The sequence below is a fragment of the Ascaphus truei genome, chromosome 1 (genome assembly GCF_040206685.1).
Source record: "Ascaphus truei isolate aAscTru1 chromosome 1, aAscTru1.hap1, whole genome shotgun sequence".
In the NCBI taxonomy this organism is placed as follows: Eukaryota; Metazoa; Chordata; class Amphibia; order Anura; family Ascaphidae; genus Ascaphus; species Ascaphus truei.
The window spans coordinates 248,403,686-248,428,679 of NC_134483.1; the positions used below are offsets into that span (position 1 = coordinate 248,403,686).

The 24,994-nt window shown below is 46.1% G+C and overlaps 2 protein-coding genes and 1 long non-coding RNA gene across 3 annotated transcripts in view; 2 read left to right on the forward strand and 1 right to left on the reverse strand.

Annotated features, from left to right (window-relative positions):
• Positions 1-12,536, forward strand: part of LOC142496180 (glyoxylate reductase/hydroxypyruvate reductase-like) — a 55,002-nt gene extending 42,466 nt beyond the window's left edge. The window contains exons 6-9 of the mRNA XM_075602670.1: positions 2,526-2,630; positions 4,376-4,511; positions 9,917-10,047; positions 10,832-12,536. Of these exons, the coding sequence (XP_075458785.1) occupies positions 2,526-2,630; positions 4,376-4,511; positions 9,917-10,047; positions 10,832-10,953 (494 nt within the window). The 3' untranslated portion in view covers positions 10,954-12,536. The remainder of the gene's footprint in view (positions 1-2,525; positions 2,631-4,375; positions 4,512-9,916; positions 10,048-10,831) is intronic.
• Positions 1-24,994, reverse strand: part of LOC142496190 (uncharacterized) — a 25,387-nt gene continuing 393 nt past the window's right edge. The window contains exon 2 of the long non-coding RNA XR_012801911.1: positions 1-446. This is a non-coding gene — a long non-coding RNA (uncharacterized LOC142496190). The remainder of the gene's footprint in view (positions 447-24,994) is intronic.
• LOC142496186 (glyoxylate reductase/hydroxypyruvate reductase-like) overlaps positions 23,323-24,994 on the forward strand; it is a 17,864-nt gene continuing 16,192 nt past the window's right edge. Inside the window, exon 1 of the mRNA XM_075602682.1 lies at positions 23,323-23,481. Within this exon, the coding sequence (XP_075458797.1) occupies positions 23,396-23,481 (86 nt within the window). The 5' untranslated portion in view covers positions 23,323-23,395. The remainder of the gene's footprint in view (positions 23,482-24,994) is intronic.

Consider the following 24,994-nt stretch of genomic DNA (forward strand, 5'->3'; position numbering starts at 1 on the left):
CAATATGATAAATAAATTGTATTAAAGACAATACATCAGTGCAGATCAAACCAAAGTTTCAGTCCAGAAAGGACCTTCCTCAGGGAGTGCTAGAGGACAATGGGACCCAGGAGTGTATTTATACCCATAATGCACCAGGTGTATCCAATTAGAGGGAGCTAATCAGAAAGACAGGGAGATCAGTGTCATCAGACAGCATCTCTGTTCTGCCGTGGCCATCTTATTTGTCGGAAGTAAATGAGTCATACAATTGCACATGTGACCACATAGAGGCGGTCCTTTTATGTGTAAACAAATGAGGGCTTCCTCTGTTGCTGGGGAACGATCCTATGGCATCTAGTAACCGGATATAACAGTCCATGCACATGCGCACACTTCCGTATGCAGCAATCATGGCCAGCCAGCATAAACAGCAGCGCGAGCGCCCAAAATGACCTGAATACTCCCTGCAAGACATTTCAAGTGAGGGGAGTGTTTAGTGAAAAGGACACATAGGGAAATAAAATCTCTCTCTCTCTCTCAATCTCTCTCTCGCTCTCTCAATCTCTCTCTCTCTCTCAATCTATCTCTCTCTCTCAATCTCTCTCTCTCTCTCTCCTCCCCTCCACAGGTCTTGAAAAAGAAAATATAAATATTATATTTTTTTAATTTTCAAGACCTGTGAGTGCTGGCCATCCTTCTACTGTTATTTGATTGGCCTTATCTGCTCCCAGGCAAAAGCATCTGTATACTGCACCGACACACTTTATTCGAGCAAATACCCAGTATGTACCTGGCAGATACCTGGAATGCGCCACTCCTCACCTCTGACAAGCCCCGTTGCATTTGCCTTCCCAGCCTGGGTTCATGCCTGGCTGACGGGCGGCTGATCTGTTAAATGATAATGATTAGGATTTAATAGGCTGCAATGCTTCGCATGTCTACCAAATGGCATAAATTCCTGAATTGTAATGCATTATATATTTATATACTGTGCAGTATTGCAGCCAGAGGGAATAAAATGCTTCAATCCCTGCTTGGAAAATACCTCAATGCACTCGGGCAGAAAACAGTCACAAACCTCAATACACCCGGGTATACCCGAATTCGTGGGACTAGCCAAGCTCGAATAAAGTGTGTCGCCAGTGTATTGTGGGTTCTCACTTACATAATAGCATATGTATTATTTATTATAAAATTATGATATTATGTACGGAAACACACACACACACGAAAACCCCACCTATGTGCTTTCTTTTCATCCTATTAGATAGCATGCCATGTTTGGTGGCTCACGGATTAGGCGTGTGGAATTGTATAGCTGGCCAAACAAAAAAACTTTTTGAATTATAGATAATATTGCACACTCTATAATTCTAAAATCGTATTACTACTCCACCAAAAGCTTATTGGCGCAAGTGGAGCAACATTGAAACAAACCAGTAGAAAGTTAGTACACTGTACAATGTAATTTGCCCCTGTATTTGGAGCAATGCTGCAATTTTCATTGCTTGATACTGTATCTATGGCCCTTTGTGGTGCTGTTGTCTTCCATGGCTCTGAAGTAATTATTTGAAACACAATTAAGTTCCCAGCACTCAAAGGTAAAGGATGAGTAAGTATCAAATGGATTTGCAAAAAAAATCTTTACTTAATTACAAAGAAAACACTAATGAATGAACAGTGTAGGCACGTAAATATATATGCAAACACATGCCGATACAGATAAAACAGAGCACACTGTGCTTTTTGAATTTTTGCTTGTACCTTGTCAGTTTTTTTGTGCACAAGCTTCTGAGTTTGTGGAACACTTCTCTGCTCTTGAGTACATACCTGTCTCTTGGGCTATTACATAGGCCAGGCATTGTGCAATTGGTTTCCCATCTTTGGGACTACACATTTTATATATGTCTCCTTTACTAACAAGTGAGGTCCTAACTGGGGTCTTAAGGGAAGTACCACAGTCCCCCCTGGTCAGTGCGAATGGGCCAGAAGAAAGGCCTCACTCCCTAAAACATTGCCCCCCTTGATTTTCATTGTGTTCTTTGTCCTTTTCTTTCTCTTTTTTCTCCTTTCCCCTGCCCCTTTCCTTCCCCTCCCCCCCTCGCTCCCACCTTTTTTTGGTCATCTGTTAGTTTGTGTAGTATTTCCCTCTTGCACACTGTGCTTTGATTTGTGTTCATACAGTATTTATTGTGTTTACATAGTGTGCTCTGTTTTATCTTTATCCACGTTTTTGCATATATATTTACTTTGCCAAGCTGTTTATTCATTAGTGTTTTTTGTGGTAATTAAGAAAAGAATTTTTTGGCATATCGATTTGATACTTACTGATCCTTTACCTTTGAGTGCTGGGAACTTAATTGGGTTTTTGTGTGGATACTCTCAATGGTATAGGGTCCCTCGCTTATTCCCACTGCACCACTATTGCTGTTTTGCATTGATTTATTTCTTTTTAGCGTGCTGCCTACAGTATATTGTATACTCATTCTCTAATAATTTGTGCAGTTTCCCCTTTCTCATGGTCACTGTCCATATTTTTACAGGTGAAGCCATTGCCAACCGCTTGAAACCATTCGGTGTCAAGAAATTCCTGTATAATGATGTCGCACCAAGAGAAGATTTGGCAGCAAAGATATCAGCTGAATTTGGTAAAAGCAAATATGCAAAAAAATTCTATGTATTAGGTAGTTTTGTTCTTATTTTTAAATCCTAACTAATATGACACACAGCAGTTACACAACAAGCTTGGCTAAATGTACTTCAACAACAAAGTCGTGGTTTGCAACACAGGTGATTACAGATTGTATTTATAATATTAATAATATGGAGCACTGCACATTGATAATTGGAGCCAAAGCAGTACTAGGGCTGTTATTTTCATTTTGTGTATGTTTGCATTAATGTATGGTAATTTGTTCCAATTCTGTCCGACACACATTAACTTGCAATTTGGGGCATGTCAGCAGGCGGAGTTAGTGAGGAGTTTAATGACATGTATATTATACCATTTTAATCCACACTTTGGATCAATTCACTAAATATACAAATTGGAGAAAAGTTACAAATCAATTATTATTTTGAGTCTGTCGTCACTTTTGTGAGGTGCCCTGAGGTGTACTTTACATGGAGGGGTCCCCCTGGCTTTTTGCAAAGGGGGGTTTAGCTCCATACCCCATTTCTTGACTTTTTTTCTATTATTGGGAGGCTACGCCATGTTGAATTTAGCTGTTACAGTAGATACATTCCCACTGTCATTCCATCCTAACCAGTGTGTGATGCTTAAGAGGACCCTCATAGTGCCTTTGTGTTAAAAAAAATTTATTTCCCCAATATTTTCCAATTAGGGTTTTAGGTTAACTTTTTGTAACACCATTCATGGTAAACACTTTCCCTGGTAGATTTGGCTGCATTTGTGTAGTCTTGGTACTTGAAAGATGTTTAGCATATTTTGTGTGAGTTATCTGCTTCTCTGATACTGGTGCCACTCAGCCGCTACTGCTTATCATGTTGGCTCTTAGAATTGTCATTCTTAACATTAGGGGTTTATTCTACATCTGCCAAGGTGTCTAATTGGGCTGTTGTCATCTGAAATGATCCTTTGATGTCAATTGGAAATGTCATCCTATAATGGCCCGATCGACAGCACAGCGGATGTAGAATAAGTCTCAAAAGCTTTTAACTCTCCTAGAATAGAAACACTGTCCTATGTAAATAATTTTTTTTAAGTTAAAGGCTGACATTATTTGAATTTAGGAGAAACATTTTAAGCCTGGGTATCACCAATCCTTGAGAGCTAATTTTTTTCCCATTTTCCTACCTAGCTTCAGCTAACTCTACAGAGGCAGGAATGGGAGTGCTAATGGCAAATCACATACCCTTTCAAGCGCAGGGCACACTGTCCGACGCAGGGGACAGGTTTAGTGCGAGGCCCATTACGTGCAAGACAGAACCTTTTTTTCCATCTATGCTCCTAAAGTTAAACAGGATTTTGTACTTGTGGAAATTACAACTTTTGCACAGGGTCATGTTATAGTTGGGAGCAATTTCAATATCCCCCTTAAAAGAGCATTGCTGGCTCTTTTGGCATTAAAGCCCACTATTTAATATCAGTTGGAGAATATATTAGTGCTGGAACTTAACTGTTCTCCAGCACTTGAAAATGTCTTCACCGCACATTCAATAGGGGCCAAAGGTGTTAAAACAGTAAGAACACGGCTATTAACATTCTAATATCAAGATTAGAAAAGCAGTCTATAACCGGATCCACTAGCCTCAAATACAGATTATCACACTGTGATCCTGAGTTATCTGTCATTGACTTGAATGACAGTGAACACAGCACAATATCCATATCGGTGATTAGTGAATCTCCCTGTGTATCTCTACTTTACAGTGTCCTTGGATGAGTTGGCCAAGCAGTCTGATTTCCTTACTGTATGCTGCGCTTTAACACCTGAAACACAGGGTATCTGCAACAAAAAACTATTCTCCAAAATGAAAACCAATGCTGTGTTTGTCAATACCAGCAGGTAAGGGAACTAAAAAAGGGGAAAAAAATATAAGACATGGAAGGAAGCAAAGTCTTGCGGGTCTATTCATGAAACTGCGATAAAGGGCAATATTAGACAGAAATGCATCTTGTCATATTCATCAACCAGTTTTTGCATGTCCAAAAACAGAATTTTAACAGCAGTTTTAGTTTCTAGCGAAGCAAATCTGTGCAATATGCAACCTTTGCATGCAAGCGAAGTAAACTTCCAAATGTAGGTATTCACATTCACATAAGCTGCGAAAATGGAAAGTCACACACAAAGTACTACCACATACTTTATGTCCCAAAATCACTAATGTCTTTGTGCAAATTTTATTTTATTTTCTCTCTCTGCCTTTTTAGCGCAGATTGTTTTGGGCAGTATAACGTAGCAAAACGTGCAGCTTAATGAATAGGCCCCTTCTAAAAATTAGGGAACAATACAAATAATTAAATATAGTCTTTGTCAAAGTCTAGTTGATTGATTGCCATCCGTCTCTCACATGGGGCTCAGTAAAACTTATGTTAATCGTGACAAAGACTGACATGGGATTAAAGACTCGAAAACACACAGACCTTCACCCAACACTAGCACAGAGTCATCTCTTTCTTTTACATTTTTATTTTACTCATCTTACAATTTTCTCTCTCTCTCTCTGCATTACTAGGGTCTTCCCTTTCTTCTGTCACTCTACACCCCTGTTCTCGCCTGTCTTGACTATTGCAACCTTCTACTAATTGGTTACACCTTACTATCCTTAATATTATGATCTATACTTCTTGAATCATCTTACAGTACTCAATTATCATACTCTTACAATTTTTTCCTGAAAGGCCTTTGCTAGCTTCCCATTAAAGGGGCAGGCCACATAGGATCAAACGGAACTAATAACATATATAATTATCTAAGATAATCTAATTATGATCTATTATTTTCTAATATTAGATTAATAAATAAACTATATAACTAACATTAAATAAAACAGACAGTTGCCAATATTTGGAATAGTTTGTGACAGTTTGGAAATGTCCCATTGTTTCCACGATCAATGGACACTTTGAGAAAAGGTGATTATTAAACTTGTTTCCTCCAAGTCATTGATAATGTAACCATATATATTCTCAGGTATGGCATGTCAAATAACCTACTAGAACGCCAGGGAAATAGACAAGGGAGCAATGAAGCCGAAATAAGGGCACAATAACCCTAAACATCAGGACGCAGTGGGCTCCGGTAGTACTGAAGGCAATCCCCACCATGACAGTCTTTTATCCCCATACATCTGGCCAATAGATTGCGACTCAGCCAGATATATAAAAAGGGATGGTCTTTATTCTGCAGCCACTGCATGATGTTATTACAGTGATTGCAATCAGTTGTCAGGATAGCTTCCAGGCTCCTGGATGGTACAGGCCTGCTGGTAATGATGAGGCCTCACTAGAGTAGTGGAATGCACCCAGCCCATGAGGGACTAAGCACGTCTTCCCCCCATCCTCATCCCTTGAAGAGGGAACTGCCTGAACCCCACCCTGTGAGGGCTGGGTTTATCTCTATAATGTAGGACACCTCCTCCTTGGTGCAAAAGGGGAGGGCACAGGCTCTGTATCCTTATTGGACAGACACAGAGTCCTATGTCATCTCCACTTCTGTCACTCACAGAGGCTGCAGGAGGGGGGGAAACCCCCACAGGATAGCCTGTCACTGCCTGGATCTTACTAGAACTTATATGACAGGGAAGGTAGAAAGGTATCTGGCACAACCATGGCTACATAAAAGGTATTATGGGACTTGGTGCTTTTAGTGGTGGAATAATTGATAAGAATTGTCATTAAAACTCACCTATGGTGCTAAAGTAAGGGGTCAGTGCAGAGATTCTTCCAGGTAGTCGCAAAGAACACTCCAGCAACTGGGTCAAGTCAAGTAAAGGGACAACAATGGTTAACCAACTTCTGAAGTAGCACAGCAGTGTGACTGGGGAATGGATAGTACCATGGGAATGGACTTAGTGGACTTAGCGCCTCCCACATGCAACTTCTACTCCTTCTGGTGTTAACCCCTCCAACCTCATACCCATCCCCTGCCACCCTCCCTCCTCTCTCCCTTTCTCCTGTGCCCTTTGGAATGCTCGCTCCCTCTCTAACAAGTTCCTCTCTGTATATGACTTCTTTCTCTCCCACTCCCTGCTTCTCTTTGCTATAACTGAGACCTGGCTCACTCAGTCTGACTCTGCTCTGGAAGCTGCCCTCTCCTACGGTGGCCTTTCCTTCTCCCACACTCCGTGCCCTGATGGCAGGGGTGGAGGTGTGGGGCTCCTGCTCTCCTCTCTCTGCCGCTACCGAACCCTTCCTATTCCCCCCTCTCTTGATTTTCCCTCCTTTGAGGTTCACACAGTCCAGATCTTCTCGCCTCTCGCAGTCCATGTGGCGGTCATCTATCGTCCACCTACATCTACTCATCCCCCCCTCTGCCTTTCTCTCTCACTTTGAATCCTGGCTCTCTTTCTTTCTCTCCTCAGACACCCCAGTTCTTCTCCTTGGGGACTTCAACTGCCACATTGATGACCCCTCTCTTCCTTGGGCCTCCCGCTTTCTCTCTGTAACCTCTTCTTTTGGTCTGCAACGGTGGACTGAAGCTAGCACCCACAAAGATGGCCACTATCTAGACCTGGTTTTCATTAAAAACTTTTCTCTCACCGATTTCTCCATTTCTCCTTTTCCTCTCTCTGACCATCCCCTCATCTCATTTTCTCTATCACGCTTCTTCCCCTCACCATCTCGCCCTCGTTTTTGCAGAAACCTGCGCTCTATTAACCTACCAGCTTTTGATTCCACTTTACGCTCTTCCCTCTCAGTTCTACTTCAGACCCTGACAACCTGGTCAGGAACTACAGCTGTGCCTTATCCTCCTCTCTTGACCTACATGCCCCGCTTTCGCTCTGCCGTCCTCGCCCTTCTAACCCCAGACCCTGGCTAAATTCCAACACATGCATGCTGCGTTCCTCCACTCGCTCCTCTGAACACCTCTGGAGGAAATCTCATACGCTCGCAGACTTCCTTCACTACAAATTTATACTGTCCTGTTTCAACTCTGCCCTCTCTCAGGCTAAACAAACCTACTTTTCATCACTAATCAACATGCACAAGTCTAACCCACGTCGACTATTTTCTGTCTTTGACTCTCTACTCAGACCACCGTCGGCTGCCTCCTCTTCTTCCTCCATCTCACTTCAGGACTTTGCTGACTTTAAGGAAAAGGTGGAATCCATACGTCAGAACATCCCATCTGTTGCCTCCTCCCATCCCACACCGCTTCCTAACTCTCCTCCTGCCTTTCTGGACTCTTTTTCTGCTATCTCAGAGGAGGATGTGTCACTGCTGATCTCCTCTTCTCCCTCTACCACCTGCCCTCTTGATCCCATTCCTTCCCATCTCCTAAAACCTCTTGCTCCTTCTATAATCCCTATGCTCACACAGATCTTTAACTCTTCCCTCTACTCTGGTACTTTTCCATCCTCCTTCAAACATGCAACCGTGATACCATTGCTCAAAAACAGCAAGCTTGACCCTACCTGTCCGTCTAACTATCGACCTGTCTCCCTCCTGCCTTTTGCCTCCAAACTCCTTGAACGTCTTGTATTCCCTCGATTGCTACACTTTCTCAACACCTATTCTCTTCTAGACCCTCTACAATCTGGCTTCCGCACTGCTCACTCTACTGAAACAGCTCTGTCCTGGGACCCCTTCTCTTCTCTCTTTACACACTCTCTCTAGGTGACCTAATCACATCTTTTGGGTTTAAATATCACCTCTATGCTGACGACACAAAAATTTACCTTTCAACCCCTGACCTTACACCTGCTATACAGACCAAAGTTTCTGAATGTCTGTCTGGAATATCATCCTGGATGGCCATCCGTCGACTGAAACTTAACATGTCAAAAACAGAGCTCCTTATACTTCCTCCCAAACCTGGCCCTACTGCCTCCTTTCACATTACTGTTGGAAATACGATCATTCACACAGTAGCCCAAGCACGCTGCCTAGGGGTCACACTCGATTCCTCTCTCACATTCTCCTCTCATATTCAAAACGTATCTAAAACTTGTCGCTTTTTCCTCCACAATACCACAAAGATACACCCTTTCCTCTGTTACTCGTCTGCTAAAACTCTGACTCAGGCCCTCATTCTCTCCCGTCTCGATTACTGCAATCTCCTGCTGTCCGGCCTCCCTGCCTCTCACCTGTCTCCCCTACAATCTATACTAAACGCTGCTGCCAGAATCACTCTACTCTTTCCTAAATCTGTCTCCGCGTCTCCCCTCCTGAAATCCCTCTCCTGGCTTCAGATCAAATCCCGCATCTCACACTCCATTCTTCTCCTCACTTTTAAAGCTTTACACTCCTCTGCCCCTCCTAACATCTCAGCCCTAATTTCTCGCTATGCACCATCCCAACTCTTGCGGTCTTCTCAAGGATGCCTTCTTTCTACCCCCTTTGTATCTAACGCCCTCTCCCGCCTTAAACCTTTTTCACTGACTGCCCCACACCTCTGGAATGCCCTTCCCCTCAATACCGACTAGCACCCTCTCTATCCACCTTTAAGACCCACCTTAAGACACACTTGCTTAAAGAAGCATATGAATAGCACTGTGGATATTCTGAACACGATACATAAAGCTTGGCCCCCTGCAGACGCACTTACCAGAACTCCCTCCTACTGTCTCTGTACGTTCTCCCTACCTACCAATTAGATTGTAAGCTCCTCGGGGCAGGGACTCCTCTTCCTTAATGTTACTTTTATGTCTGAAGCACTTATTCCCATGACCTGTTATTTATATTATCTGTTATTTATATGATTACAACATGTATTACTGCTCTGAAGCGCTATGTACATTAATGGCGCTATATAAACAAAGACATACAATACAATACAATGGATAGTACCATGTATAACTAACTATATCTAACCTCAGAAGAGACTCAACCCAGGTGACCGTTTATCACATAATATGGAGAACACATTTTACCGTCACCAGAGCCACTTTATTTCTACACATGGATTGTGAAAAACTTGTAGAATTGAGCTTCACAATGCAAGGCCAGTAAACACTCTCACACTGATGATACTAAAAAGGTCAAAAAGGTTGTCTGTGAGTACAGTAGGTTTACTGGCCATGCACTTCTTTAACCCAGGTTTTGATTTAAAAGCTGTGTAATAAAGCAGGCTTAAGCTTATAGGGATCCATGTTAAAGTGGATAAGAAGCAAAAAGTGACACACGGGGAGCTCTCATTTGCATGTCCTTACCCAGAATAATTTGCTGCAGTGGAATGTACAGAAATGTCGAAATGAGCAGATGCTAATTTATTTAAGTTCTAATGCACTGTTTGGTTTTACTTCATAGAGGTGCTGTAGTAAACCAGGAGGATCTTTACCATGCTTTGGTGAGTGGGCAAATTGCAGCCGCTGGGCTGGATGTTACAGTCCCAGAGCCCCTTCCTACGGACCATCCGCTCTTCCAACTGAAAAACTGTGGTGAGTCTGCGGTGGGGAATTTGCTTGTGCATAACATGACCAGCACCTTTTTATCTTCCAGTGTGATCAACAACTAATTGCTTATAGCAATAAACTTAATTATTAGGAAGGTGGCTGTAATACTGTCTGGGAGTGGATAATTGCTTCCTCTACCACATTTTCTTATTTAAATATGAATTATTTATGGAAGTTTAAATATAAATTCATTTTTCTTTGCTTACCGTTTTGATACTTCCCCTCCCCCCCCTCGTGACAGATGCACCACTGATTGTCACTGATGTGTGGAGTGAGCCTCTCTCTAATTCAGGGGAGTGTAAACTTTACCCGCTGCACCCCCCTGCCTGCACTCCCCCTCCCCCCCTGCTCGCAACCCCCTACTTACCTTGTCTTCTGTGTCAAATGACGCAGCGGGGGTCACATGACCAAGCAGCGCCATTGAAGTCACGTTGCCATGGCGACACATCACCGAAGACAAGGTAAGGGATGGTGCAGAGGCCTTACGCGATCCTCCGGCATTCATTTAAATGCCTGGGGAGAATAGCGCGGGGCCTCTGCAACCGCTGCACCCCCCCGAGAAATCTTGCGCCCCCCACTCTAGTTTATAGTGTCTGTACTCTCATAGTCCTTGAAGTAACGTAGAGAGAGAGAGACAGAGAGATATGAAACCTGATTACAAAAAAGATAGCAATGCTTTTATTGCTCTAACTGTAGAAAGACCTTTCCTTTGAAGATGAGGAAATGTACGTCCATGTAATGGGGGTGGGTGCTTGTTTCTCTTTTTCAGTCATTCTTCCTCACATTGCCAGTGCCACTGTCGAAACCCGGAATGCCATGGCTGCCCTTGCAGCAAAGAATCTGTTGGCAGGTCTGAAAGGAGAAGCAATGCCGAAGGAAGTGCCTTTATAACGATTCAACTCACAGTGTGATGTAGTTGTCTTAATTAAGCTAAGAAGAGATTTTTTCTAACTAAATGCAGCACATGGCTCCAGTGGCTATTTCCATTACAGAGTGAACCGATCTTAAGTTGTAATACCTATTATTGGACCAACCTAAGGAAAACCTACCAAGTGGTTGAAGTGTGATGGTACTAGGGGGTTCAGAATACCTTTTTTATTTACAACCTCAGAGTACCATAACTTTTTGTTACTGAGAAACTCTACTTCCATTTTCTTTCAAAACAAAACAATAATGCCTTTATTTTAGGAACCCTCTCTCCCTTTATAATTTATGAGCATAAATATTGTATAAGTCTTTCTAAAACATAATCAGAATACTTATTTGAAATGTGGAATTATTTTGTTTTTAAATCTGGTGGAGTACAGCTATTTTAGTTACCCACTTCCAACCACTAACCCTATCTAGTACGAAACTAGGGATAACGTAGATATTATGCACGAGCATTCATGATCACAAAGTAATTGCAGAGAAGGATATGTTGATTGTAAGATCATGTCAACAACTCTACTGTTGATCCTTCAAAGGGTGTCTAATATCATAAGAAGGGCCTTTGTAGCCATGTTATTATGCTACTGTGTAGACTTCAAATAATGTTTGGGAGATGCATGGAACAGTTAGCTGCACACAAAGAGTGGGTAGAAGAGAAAACTTTAACTGATATTCTTTGCACAGACAATAAAAAATCATAATATAGGCAGAAATGAAGATGAAACAAAATCGAAGGTTTTATAGTACAATAAGTAGGGGAAATGTTGGTACTTTTATATTTCTATGAAAGTTTATACATACAGTAAAGACACATTAGTACCATTCATTTTATCATATGAAGACCTTGAGGTCCACCTAGTTGGTCAGTTTGTTACATTTAGCTACTTAGCTTCCTAATTGTAGCAATTACTTGCAGGGCAACTTTTCTTAAAGTACGCTTGGATTTGTAGTCCTACTTTGCTGTAGGTATCTTGGCATTTGATGTACAACCCTCTATGTTCTAAGCCAGGAGTGGCCAACTCTAGGCCTCAAGGGTCAACATCAAGGCAGGTTTTATGAATATCACTGCTTCAGCACAGTCAGACAGAGCCACTGATTGAGCCACCTGTGCTGAAGCAGGAATAACCTTAAAACCAGACCTGTTGGTGGCCCTTGAGGACTGGAGTTGGTCACTCCTGTTCCAAGCATTCTGGGATGTGTCGTCCTGGCTGCCTTTCTCAACACATCACAGAATGATTAGGAGTTGATGTTGAAACGAACACTGGCTTAAATGATCATGACCGTTCAAGTGTAAATTGACATAAGTATGAGTATTGCAATTAAAGTTGTACTACAGTACATGGTTGGGGCTCAGAGTTTTTTTAATTTCTTGGAAAGAATACAGGATGAAAATGTGGCTGTGATCTAAGTCAATATTTGTATGGAAATAGACACCTGTTACAATTGTGCACATTATTTTAATGATGCATATTTTATTTTAAAACGTTGTGCTTTCATTTTGTATATCTGCAAACAAATGATAAAATAAAAGAGCATCAAATCTCTGCCTAGCACTGGCTTTTTGTATAGTGTTCTCGTGTTCATGTTATCAAGTTATTAGCATATCTTATATCTTATCAATTTTTCTGACTTTTTGCTTATTTAAGTAAAATTCAAAATAGTTCACCTTTTTGTTTTTGAAAGTTTTTACAGTATATGAAATTGAAATATAATATGTTCTAATTGTAGCCAGGTCCCCCCCTCACGTACTCACCCCCCCCTCCTTCCAGCACGCGAGCGGGCCGGTTGCCAAGGCCGCGATCGCGTCGTTAGGGTCCCGGCGGCTAGCGGAGCCGGGCGCCGCCATTGAAAGATAGCTCGCGCACGCGCAGTTAGAGCAGGTGCGGGAGAACTCCAATCAGCTCGCGCATGCGCAGATGTAAGCCCGCGAAGCCCTAGCCTACCAGGGTAGGTATTGGCCAGGGACTACAGATACCAGGAGCATTAGGGAACCCCATGTGACGCCAGGGAGCCAATAGGGCTGTAGGAGCTCCCTGCTTGCAGGGAATAGATACTTTTCGCGGGGTTTGGTGCAGAGGAGTTGTTGACCGGAGCAGCGAGGGGAAGGAGGTAGGGTGCAGGAGTCAGTGACTCTCTGCACTAGGCCAGCCATTCCCCTAGGCCCCAGATAGCCCTGAGTCATCTTAGAGGAGTATTGTAGGGACAGGCCCTAGAGAGGGATCAGCCCCATTAGCTATTAGAGAGTAAGAATCAAGACTACTGCGTGTCTTGCGGAGCAAGCTGGACTGTTATCAGGGTGGGATCGCCCCTGAGGGATCATCCTGTGTTGGATCCGGAAATCGTGAAGGAGATCGTCTCGATCCTTTGAGAAGTCCGTTGCAGGTCCGAGTACTGGAGTGCTCGGCAGGTACTATCTGATACACAAGTGCACCAACGGGCCCTTAGCTTAAATAGTGACTGCGCAGTCACCCATTGACTATCTCTGTAGGAGTACGGGACATTGGGTGGGGTTCTTGGGACACTGGGTGGGATCACCTAGTGTTGGGGGAATCATCCTGCGAAACGTCGCGGTTAGTGTCTCCTCGTGAGAGGGACACATGTCATTATGAGTGTGATGAGTTATTATGCATGTTAGTAAAGTCATTAGTTAATATACATGCTGTCTATGTGATTATTGATTGTCCTGCGAGGAACTACTCCCCCTCTGGTGGGAGCCATCGCAGGTGGAGGCGCTGCATCGTTGTAAGTGATCAACCCTAGTGTAATTGCCCCAGGTTCCCCGTGGCGGAAGCTCAGCCCTCCTGTGAGCCAACAGGTTATGCACCACACTTGAGTAACAATATATGTTCCTTGCACCTACACCATATCTGCGATTGGGTGGGGGAATACCCGTTACATTTGGAGGCGCTGCTGAGATTAGACCTGGGGTGCCCTATCTTATTTTTCCAAATTGTCCAATTCCTATTTTTTTATCATGGTTGTAAAGTCCGGACACGAGGTCCACGACTGGGCCCTGAAGTTGGGAGTGCCGCCGACCCATGCGCTGGCGGTGTGCCACGTCCCTGTAGATATTCCCTCATCAGAGATACGAGCGGCATTGAGGCAAAACCCTCATCTCCGGAGGACTGCCTCCATAGTCGTGGTTGATCAGCACTTGGAAGACAAGGGGTATTGCTCCGTGTTAGTGAATATCGGGCGAAATATAAATGAAAGCCACGGTCCGTCCATCTTGTGGTTCGAACGCTCGGCTGATGTTGATTGTCCGGTGGTGTACTCGGAGCGACCCATCAAATCTGAGCCCCGCAGCTCCCACACGAACTTGGAAGAGGTGGATATGTGTACATCACCTTCCCCCCCTGGGAGCTATTGCGAGTCTAATTTAGGTACCGTCGCCGACTACAGCCCACCCCTAAGTATTGCCCAGCCCTCTGCTACCGAGGGAAATGACATCCGAATGCTAGCTCAGATTATTGCCAAGCTGGGAGGGGCCAAGGACGAAGCGTCGATCCAACAGCAGTATCGCAAACTAAAAATCTTTTCAGGAACAAAACCAACCCCGGCGGGTGAGGAAGCGTTTGCAGTGTGGATAGAGTACACTTCCCAGGTTGTAGAAGAATGGACGTGCCCTGAGTTAGCAAAACGACAACGCATAATGGAATGCCTGCGGCCACCCGCTTCCACCACCATACGACTGGCTAAGGATCAACATGCGGATGTTACCTCTCAACAAATGTTAGAGACTCTTGAACGGGCCTACGGGCGAACGGAAGACGAAGGACAACTGATGACGCGCTACTTCAACCTTCGCCAGAAACTGGGAGAAGAGCTATCCGATTACCTTCAGCGAATTAGGACTGTCTTATGGGAGATGCGAAAAAGGGACCAGATTAAGTCTACACAGGTGAATGAGTATTGCTGGAATCAATTCCTGAGAGGAGCACTTCCCGACAATTCTATCGCCCTCATGATTAAATGTTCCCGGATGCGAGGTGACCCCCCTTGCTGGGAGGAGTTAATGGGTGAGATAAAGCAACATGAAGCCTACGCCCGGTTGCATACTCCCGCCAAGGTTAAGGAGCCTTCCACCAGTGACCCGACTAAAGCCACTGGGGCCAAGGCCAAGAACACCGCGAACCAAGAAGAGGAGGTCGCCACGAAGGGCATGGCCCCCAAAGCTAGACCCCCCCGTAACTCACCTCCGTACAGGGGTCACCCTGAATCCAGAGACTTCTTTTGCTACACCTGCGGTAAGAAGGGCCACCTCTCCCGAGCCTGCCCAGAAAGGGAGGGCCTCCCCGAGGACAAAGGCTCCGACCGAAGAAACCCAGCCCGGTCGATGATATGCATAGTGCAAACCGCCGGATCTGACATGGAGACTTCCCCGGAAGCTACTGATACCGACACCGGGGCTGGAGCTTCCAACCGGGAAGATTACTGCCAAGTAGGCCCCGCCGCTATCGTGCGGGTGTTAATAGAAAAGATATATGCAGCGGCTCTACTGGATACGGGATCGCAAGTGACCATCATATACCGCCCGTTCTATAACCAGCACCTCCGGCATTGCCCTTTAGAAGCGGCTGACCATGTGAAAGTAAGGGGGTTAAGTAATGAAGATTACCCCATCGATGGGATTGTAAGGGTTCAAATGGAGATACCCCAACTGAATACCGGCAAGCAACACTCTATGTTTGTAACGGCGCTAGTGTGTCCGGAGCCCCAGGATCAGTATAAGTATCCGATCATCCTGGGTACCAACACCGACATAGTACAAGCGGTGGTCAGAGCGTACTTGAAAGAAACTAACGAATTGCCGCTCGCCACCTCCCTCCTAGATCCAGTCCTACGAGAGGAATGCAAACGGGTATATGCTCTGGAGCGTCATGGGGATCTATACAATCGGCAACGGGGGCTGACGACCATATTACCAGGGGGAGTACAAAAGATGGCCGTCTGGTGTTGTTATCCCGAACGAGAGGAGAGTGATCAGCTGTTCTCCCTGGAGAATACGCCTGAAGACGAAGAAGTCCAGAGAGGGTATAGGATCCTACCCGAAGTGAGGGAGTGGATAACTAAGATCCCACTTCAAACCCACGTGTATGTACAGAATCTCTCCCCCTTCCCGATGGAATTTGATGCCGACCAGAAGTTAGGTTGCATATATCCCGTCAGCACTGTAGAAACCACGCCTCAGGTGAAGGCGGTGGCCGTGGACGAACGGCTAGTCGAGCTGGACTTCAACTTTGGGGAGTCGACGCTGTCCACTCAGTGGAAGGAGAGGCTAGCCACTCAGTTGAACCAACGCCGACAGGTATTCTCCACAAGTGAGATGGATGTGGGGTGCAGTCGCAGTGCCCAACATACCATCCGACTGAATGATACCACCCCGTTCCGAGAACGCTCTCGCCGCATCGCCCCGCGGGATATGGACGATGTGAGGGAAACCCTTGACGACATGAAAGGGGCCGGGATTTTGAAGGAGTCTCGGGGGCCCTACGCGTCACCCATAGTGGTGGTGCGTAAAAAGAACGGATCCGTACGACTGTGTGTTGATTATCGAACCCTGAACAATCGTACGATACCGGATCAGTACACCCTTCCGCGTATTGAAGAGATCCTGAATGCGCTGAATGGAAGTCAATGGTTCAGCGTGCTCGACCTGCGATCGGGGTACTATCAGGTACCTATGAACGAGGAAGATCAGGAGAAGACAGCTTTCGTCTGCCCCTTGGGATTCTACCAATTCACACGTATGCCCCAAGGTATATGTGGGGCGCCTGCTACCTTCCAAAGGTTGATGGAGAAGACAATCGGGGATATGAACCCGCGGGAGTGTCTGGTATATCTGGATGACATCATTGTCTTCGGAAGGACTCTAGAAGAGCACGAAGAGCGGTTACTTAAAGTAATAGACCGGCTGGGGAATGAAGGACTGAAATTGTCCCTAGACAAGTGCCGGTTTTGTCGTACCTCAGTGACTTACGTGGGACACATCGTGTCCGCCCAGGGGATCGCCACCGACCCCGCCAAGGTAGAAGCGGTAGTGAACTGGCCTCGTCCCGAGAATGTCACGGAGCTGCGATCCTTCCTGGGATTTTGTGGGTATTACCGCCGCTTCGTGGAAGGGTACTCTAGTAGAGCTAAACCCCTGAACAGTCTGTTGAAGATATATCCCTCAGAGACCGGGAGGAAAGCTGTATCGGCACGCCAACCGTTTGGTGATAAATGGACGCCGGAGTGCGAGCAGGCCTTCCAGAAATTGAAGAAGTGTCTAACCGAGGCGCCGGTGCTTGCGTATGCTGACCCTGAACAACCTTACGTTCTACATGTGGATGCCAGTCTCAATGGACTGGGTGCCGTCCTGCATCAAAAGCACCCCGAGGGCCTTCGGCCTGTGGCCTACATCAGCCGCAGCCTGACCCCCAGTGAACAGAGATACCCCGTCCACAAGTTGGAATTTCTGGCTCTCAAGTGGGCTATTACCGAGAAGCTCCACGACTACCTGTACGGTGTTACCTTCGAAGTAAGGACGGATAACAATCCCCTCACTTATGTCAACACCTCGGCTAAGTTAGACGCCGCTGGACACCGCTGGCTGGCCGCTCTAAGCAGCTATCGGTTCACCATGAAGTATAAGCCGGGACCCTTGAATATAGGGGCTGACGCCCTATCCAGACGACCCGGGTTAAGTGCTAATCCCGATGACGAGGAATGGGAGGAAATCCCAGGACCCGGAGTGCGAGCTATGTGTAGCATGGCCGCTATCGTCAACGACCAAGTGGCCTTTTCAGAATTAAGAGTGGCCGACTCAGTGGGATGCCGGTCGCAGGCTGTCCCCGCCGCCTACGGCGGACCAAAAGGGATGAACATCACGCAGGACAAGGTGTTACGGTGGAAGGATCTAGTAGACTACCAAATACGAGACCCGGTCGTTAGTATCATCAGGCGAGCCGTTGAAAAGCAGAACCCAGCCCTTCTGAAACGCGCACCCAATGACTTGGTGGCCTTGCTCATGCGGGAATGGGACAAATTCGAGATAGACAATTGCTTGCTCTATCGGGTGGTGCAATACCACAACCACCCGGATAGGCGACAACTAGTGCTCCCTAAGAACTTACAATATCTGGTGTTGAAGTCTCTACACGATGATCATGGGCACCTGGGTATAGACAAGACTTTTGGGCTGGTCAGAGATCGTTTTTTTTGGCCCAAGATGCGAGAGGCCGTCGAACGTCACTGTCGCCGCTGTACTAGGTGTATACAGCGCAAGACTCTGCCTACTCGAGCAGCCCCCATGGGCCATCTACAAAGTTCGGGCCCCATGGACCTTGTGTGTATGGACTTTCTGTGCATTGAGCCTGACAGCCGGGGGATATGCAACGTGCTAGTCGTCACGGACCATTACACCCGGTATGCTCAGGCTTTCCCCACTAAAGATCAGAAAGCCATCACCGTGGCAAAAATATTATGGGAGAAGTACTTCGTGCACTACGGTCTCCCCAATCGCCTGCACTCCGATCAAGGGCGGGACTTTGAGAGTACCTTGATCAGAGAGTTACTCAAAATGCTGGATATCACCAAGTCTCGAACAACCCCGTATCACCCCGAAGGAGATGCACTGCCCGAGCGCTTTAATCGAACCTTACTGGATATGCTCGGAACACTACAGAGTGCTCAGAAAACTGAATGGAGCCGACACGTAGAGGCCCTGGTGCATGCGTACAATTGCACTAGACACGAATCAACGGGATTCTCCCCCTACTTCCTCATGTTCGGGCGAGAGGCAAGACTGCCAGTGGACATACGTCTTAGAGTTTCGACAGATGGGATACACAATGCTACCCATTTTAAATACGTACAAAGACTCAAAGACAGTTTACAGCAGGCCTATCAACAAGCTGAGAAGGCTACAGCTAAGTTGAACGCTAACAACAAAAGACGATACGACCATAAGGTCAGATATCGGGAACTTCGTCCTGGGGATGTGGTATTGCTTAGGAATTTGGGAGTCCCGGGAAAGCACAAATTGGCCGACCGATGGAGAGACGGAGTGTATGAAATAGAATCCCAGATGCCGGGCCTCCCGGTCTATCGCATCAAAGACACTGATGGCCGGGTAAAGGTATGGCACCGCAATCATCTTCTCCCCATTCCACAAGTAGAAGATGAAGAGACAGAGATACTGGCCACACCGCTCAACGGTGAGTCCGAGTCGGCAGAGATGGGTCAAGAGACTGTCAATAATGAGACACACTCTGAAACTGCTGAGGATCCTATGGAGGGACCCTCTCAAAGGGACTTCCCCACAGAAGGGGCATCTCCTGGAGGAGCTACGGGTAAAGGGCCCCGTAGGCCAATGCCTACTAAGGTGGCCCCAACGGGCCAGCCTTTGGATGCCCAGAGCCCTTGCTTTGTGCCTAACGGAGACTGTTCAGAGACAATTATCCCCTCAAGGGAAGAGGCTGAGCCTCAGGACTGTGTTTACTACTCCCCCGAGGGAGTTGCAGAAGAACAAATCCGTAGGAGCCAAAGAGTCAGGTACCCTCCAAACCGGGTAACCTATGATCAAGTTGGGGCACCCCATTATGAGGCTCAGCAGTGGGCTCGCAGCAAAGTACAGTCAGTTATTGTGATGTTCAATGAAATGTACAATCTGATTTAAAGCTGATAATAGTGAGATCACGGTTGGTTGTTGAAATTTTCAGTATATAAGTATGTTACGCTATTTTCATTATATAACCTTTGTATATAGTTGCATTGCATGGTGTCCCAAGCGAGGACGTTGGGGATTTTACCAGGGGGAGGATGTAGCCAGGTCCCCCCTCACGTACTCACCCCCCCCTCCTTCCAGCACACGAGCGGGCCGGTTGCCAAGGCCGCGATCGCGTCGTTAGGGTCCCGGCGGCTAGCGGAGCCGGGCGCCGCCATTGAAAGATAGCTCGCGCACGCGCAGTTAGAGCAGGTGCGGGAGAACTCCAATCAGCTCGCGCATGCGCAGATGTAAGCCCGCGAAGCCCTAGCCTACCAGGGTAGGTATTGGCCAGGGACTACAGATACCAGGAGCATTAGGGAACCCCATGTGACGCCAGGGAGCCAATAGGGCTGTAGGAGCTCCCTGCTTGCAGGGAATAGATACTTTTCGCGGGGTTTGGTGCAGAGGAGTTGTTGACCGGAGCAGCGAGGGGAAGGAGGTAGGGTGCAGGAGTCAGTGACTCTCTGCACTAGGCCAGCCATTCCCCTAGGCCCCAGATAGCCCTGAGTCATCTTAGAGGAGTATTGTAGGGACAGGCCCTAGAGAGGGATCAGCCCCATTAGCTATTAGAGAGTAAGAATCAAGACTACTGCGTGTCTTGCGGAGCAAGCTGGACTGTTATCAGGGTGGGATCGCCCCTGAGGGATCATCCTGTGTTGGATCCGGAAATCGTGAAGGAGATCGTCTCGATCCTTTGAGAAGTCCGTTGCAGGTCCGAGTACTGGAGTGCTCGGCAGGTACTATCTGATACACAAGTGCACCAACGGGCCCTTAGCTTAAATAGTGACTGCGCAGTCACCCATTGACTATCTCTGTAGGAGTACGGGACATTGGGTGGGGTTCTTGGGACACTGGGTGGGATCACCTAGTGTTGGGGGAATCATCCTGCGAAACGTCGCGGTTAGTGTCTCCTCGTGAGAGGGACACATGTCATTATGAGTGTGATGAGTTATTATGCATGTTAGTAAAGTCATTAGTTAATATACATGCTGTCTATGTGATTATTGATTGTCCTGCGAGGAACTACTCCCCCTCTGGTGGGAGCCATCGCAGGTGGAGGCGCTGCATCGTTGTAAGTGATCAACCCTAGTGTAATTGCCCCAGGTTCCCCGTGGCGGAAGCTCAGCCCTCCTGTGAGCCAACAGGTTATGCACCACACTTGAGTAACAATATATGTTCCTTGCACCTACACCATATCTGCGATTGGGTGGGGGAATACCCGTTACATAATATTAATTTAAAAAAATGTTTATATTGCAGCACAAGTAGTCCAACAATTTCAACTTGACAAGCTGATTCATTGTATGCTATAGCTTAGATACCTTGCAGGCAGTGCCACTGTAAGAGTATTGGTTGGCCTAGATTGTTTATTTTCTGTATACTTTTTCTGCTCTCAGGCTGCCAGCTCTCCCCAGAGAAAGTTGCATGTTTTACCTGTTCAAGCAGTCAGTGCTGCTCTGTAAATTGCAACATAGTTGTTACATTTCACCTTTTTCACAAGCCACTAGTCAGTTGGCCTGGCAACCGCCCAATGCTCATAGTTTGAGATTGGTTTAGCCTTCTCCCCCTGCCCTTATCTGTATAGTGCAGTGATTCCCAACCAGGGTTCTGTGGAACCCTGGGGCTCCTAGAAGCAGTCTCAGGGGTTCCTCCTATAGACCCCCCCCAGGGGTGGGTTTTTTTGGTATGTATTTTGTAGGGTGGATTGAGAGAGAGTGGGGTAATTGACGGAAGGTAGGGGCGAGTGAGAGAAGAGAGGGGGGCAGGAGGGAGTGAGTGAGGAAAAGAGGGAGTAAGAGTGAGACGCAAGGGATAAATACATGCGAGGTGGGAGGGGGGAGAGTTAGTGAGACGGATGGGAGAGAAATACATGGGTAGAGGGTGGAAAATAGAGGTGGCTCGTGAGGTGTGAAATATTGTGACTGACCCCTGTCGAACCTAATATGTGTTAGCCAGATAGGGGTTCCCTGAGATTTTTCGAAATACTTCAAGGGTTCCTCCAAACAAAAAATGTTGGAAATCACTGGTATAGTGTTATGCCCCCTGGCTTGTTCCTGTCTGGAAAGTGTGCTCTCTCTTTTCAACAGCAGCAAAAGTGAGTAGACACATCATCCACTGCTCCCTTAGACTGGGGCTATGGTGCCGCAGACCGTGCAGGCTGAGAGATCAGACTGCCTTAAGGCAGTGATCGCGTCCATGCGGCATGTGGAAGTGGGCGCGCGTTGCGCAAGGAATCAGTTGAAACTGATTTCTTGGTTTGACAGGATGGTCACGCGAGCGGTTCGCCCAGCTCCGTGACGCCCCCGACGGCCAGTCCACCACGGTCAGGGAAAGCACCCGCTTCACACGGGTCACTTCCCAGCCTCCGCACGCCTCGGCGCAGGCGAAGGCACCATGGCCCCAGCCTTAGAAAGGGATTCCTTTTTACCTTCCCCTGATAAAAAAGCCACTACCTCTCAAATTGGATATTTCTTCTCACAAGAGACATTTTCTACCACAAACTACATGCAAGTACTTTTATATTTCTGTTAACCCCACTCAATAAAGTTGATGAAAATAGAATAAATGCTTTAAAAAGGGGATGAGTCTATGCTACATGGATCTTCACAGATGCTACAAGTGAGCCTGGATCCAGAATAACCACCCTCCTACCCCCCCCCCCCCCACCCCCCCACTTAACTTGCGAAAATGTACATTATGCATGTTTGCATGCAAATTATGCATTTATAATTACAGATGTATTTTATATTAAAAAGGAGAATATGATACTGATTGTACATGCTCATTGTCCTGGGGAGTGAGGGGGGGGGTGCAGGGGGGAAGTGAGTAGTTGTGTGCTTGGTAGGAGGGAGGGAGTAGAAAGAGTATAGTCGGGGGGCAAGGAGGGCCACAACAGTGGGAGGGAGGGGCAGAGTCCGCTTACCTGCAGGTTTGAGGGGGGCCTGAAGAGTGGCCTGTTACATGGAATCCCCAGTTTTTAACTTCCCCAAGCTGCCACCTAGCTTGTCTAGAGGCTAAACCGGGCCTGGGGACCAACATTACAGTTTTGCATAGATGAAGTCATAGTGTACAGAGGTTTCAATACCTCACTGGTTTCTTCTTCCAATATACCCACTGTAGACCGTACACTTGAAAGAGAAACCTATTAAGTTTTGAAAGCTCAGTACACTGCGATTTTATGACAGAAGAACTTTAATATTGATCCATTATTACAACCTACAACAAATCTCCATTTCTCCTGGACAATATGACTACTAGAACTTTGAATGGCATCTTGGCATGTCCCAGCAGTCCGCAGCTAAGCCATTCCTCTGCATTCAGCTACCGAAAGAGCTTTGCCCTGATCTGCTCTCGAAAATAATTGTGCTCTCCCCCTATCAAAGACAATGCCATGTTGTAATAGCACTTACTGTACTGTACACCATTTATTTTAGCACTGGGATTAATAATGTATGCTGTGTGCCCTTTTGACAGTTGCACAATGATGCTGAAGTGGCAGCTGTTGGACACTGGGTGGCGCTGCTCTACCACTACTGATTTTGGTCATGTCAGCATTACCCTTTTTAATGCTATAGCGAACTCCTCCAGACCCTCTCAGCTCCTCCCTCCTGCTTTCTGCTTCCTCTTCAGCTGGAGGACAGAGTCAGAGAGGCAATGAAAGCCGCTCAGCAGTTAATGAAGGTCTTTGTGACCAGGAGGATACCCCCAGAGGGGCAGAAACTCCTGTTCCAAGCTGGCATGTAAGTGACTTTCCCAAATGTGTCTTCCTTATCTCCTCAGCAGTCAGCCCGTTCTAGGTGTTATGTATTGATTGAGGTGCCAATGCAATGGAGTTGTGCTATACTGTAGTTCATATTACAGTACCTGTCTTGTTCGCTGTGCAATGTGTAGAAACGCACAAGGGCTTTAATTATGGGGCAAAGCAAAAATGAATGCTTCAGGCATCTGCTACATGTATTTTTATTTATGTTTCCTAAAACACTGTATGCATGTGCGTTAAAAAAAAGTCGTGGTAATGTGTATCACCCAATGGGGCTGTAAATCAAAGTGAAATTACAAAATGCCACCTGGTTCGTAAGCAGTGAAGTTAGTACAGGCATTTATCATTATTTCTATTGCAGCACCAAACCATGTGATCATGCAGCTAATTTAAATATACAGGGAGTTGCATATAACATGAATGATAACATCTAATGTAAACACAAGGGGGAAAAGAGTCTTTACCACAAATAGCTTACAGTCTAAGGAGGTGATTCTATATTGCCACAAGTGGCAGTCCGGGACGGTTTTTGGGAAGAATCTGTATTTACTTAAGTGGGGATTTTCAGCTCATGTCTCGTAAGGCCGCATAGGATTAGGTAGAATAAGGCCTTAGCCCTAACATACCCTCCACCTGTACCTACTTGGCAGGTACACTACATGTTGTGGGGCCTATAAAGCCTGCCATACCTATTAAAGAGAGATGTTTGTGTGTGTTAAACTGTAGATTGGGAAACTTCCATAAGAATTACTTGGACGTATAAATATCCAGCACCAGTAAAGGAAATATACCTGTTTTGATGTGAAAAATGTTAAGTGATCTGTCCTAATACATTTATTGCCAGGGGCATTTGCAAAACCTTGATTTGCTCAGGAAGGTGTCTTAACCTTTGCTTGTATGTGTAACCGCCTTCTGCAGTTGCATCATAATGGCAATTGCTGTGCAGGGACGCTATAGGTAGAGATGGTCGAATCTGCCGAAATACGTTTCCCGGATTTTGGCTGATGCTACCGCAAATGGAGTTGGGCGGTTTCAATCCATGTGGATTCATCGAAATCCGCCATTGGATACAACCCGTGGACGGATTTGTAGAATCAAATCTGTGGATTCAGCAATCCTGATCGCTAAATCCGCAGAGTGGATTCTACAAATACGTCCACAAGTTACAGAATCTACAGAATCTACAGATTGTATTGTGAAAATAATATAAAAAAAAAATCCACAAAATACGAATCACTCTTTTTGACATCGACCGGCTGAAAACCGCAGACCAAAGTAACCGGCGGCTCCGCTGCAAATCCAAATCCACCCCAAAAATGTGCCCATCTCTAGCTATAAGTCACGGCTTTCCAACTGGCAGCCTCCGGATGGAGGACCTTGATGTGGCCCTTGGACTGTCTGTCCTGCTAATTGTATACTAGGGGCTCGTGTTTCACACTAAAACACATTTGTAAGTTAAGCTAATGTAAATCTATATGGTGCAGATGTAATAA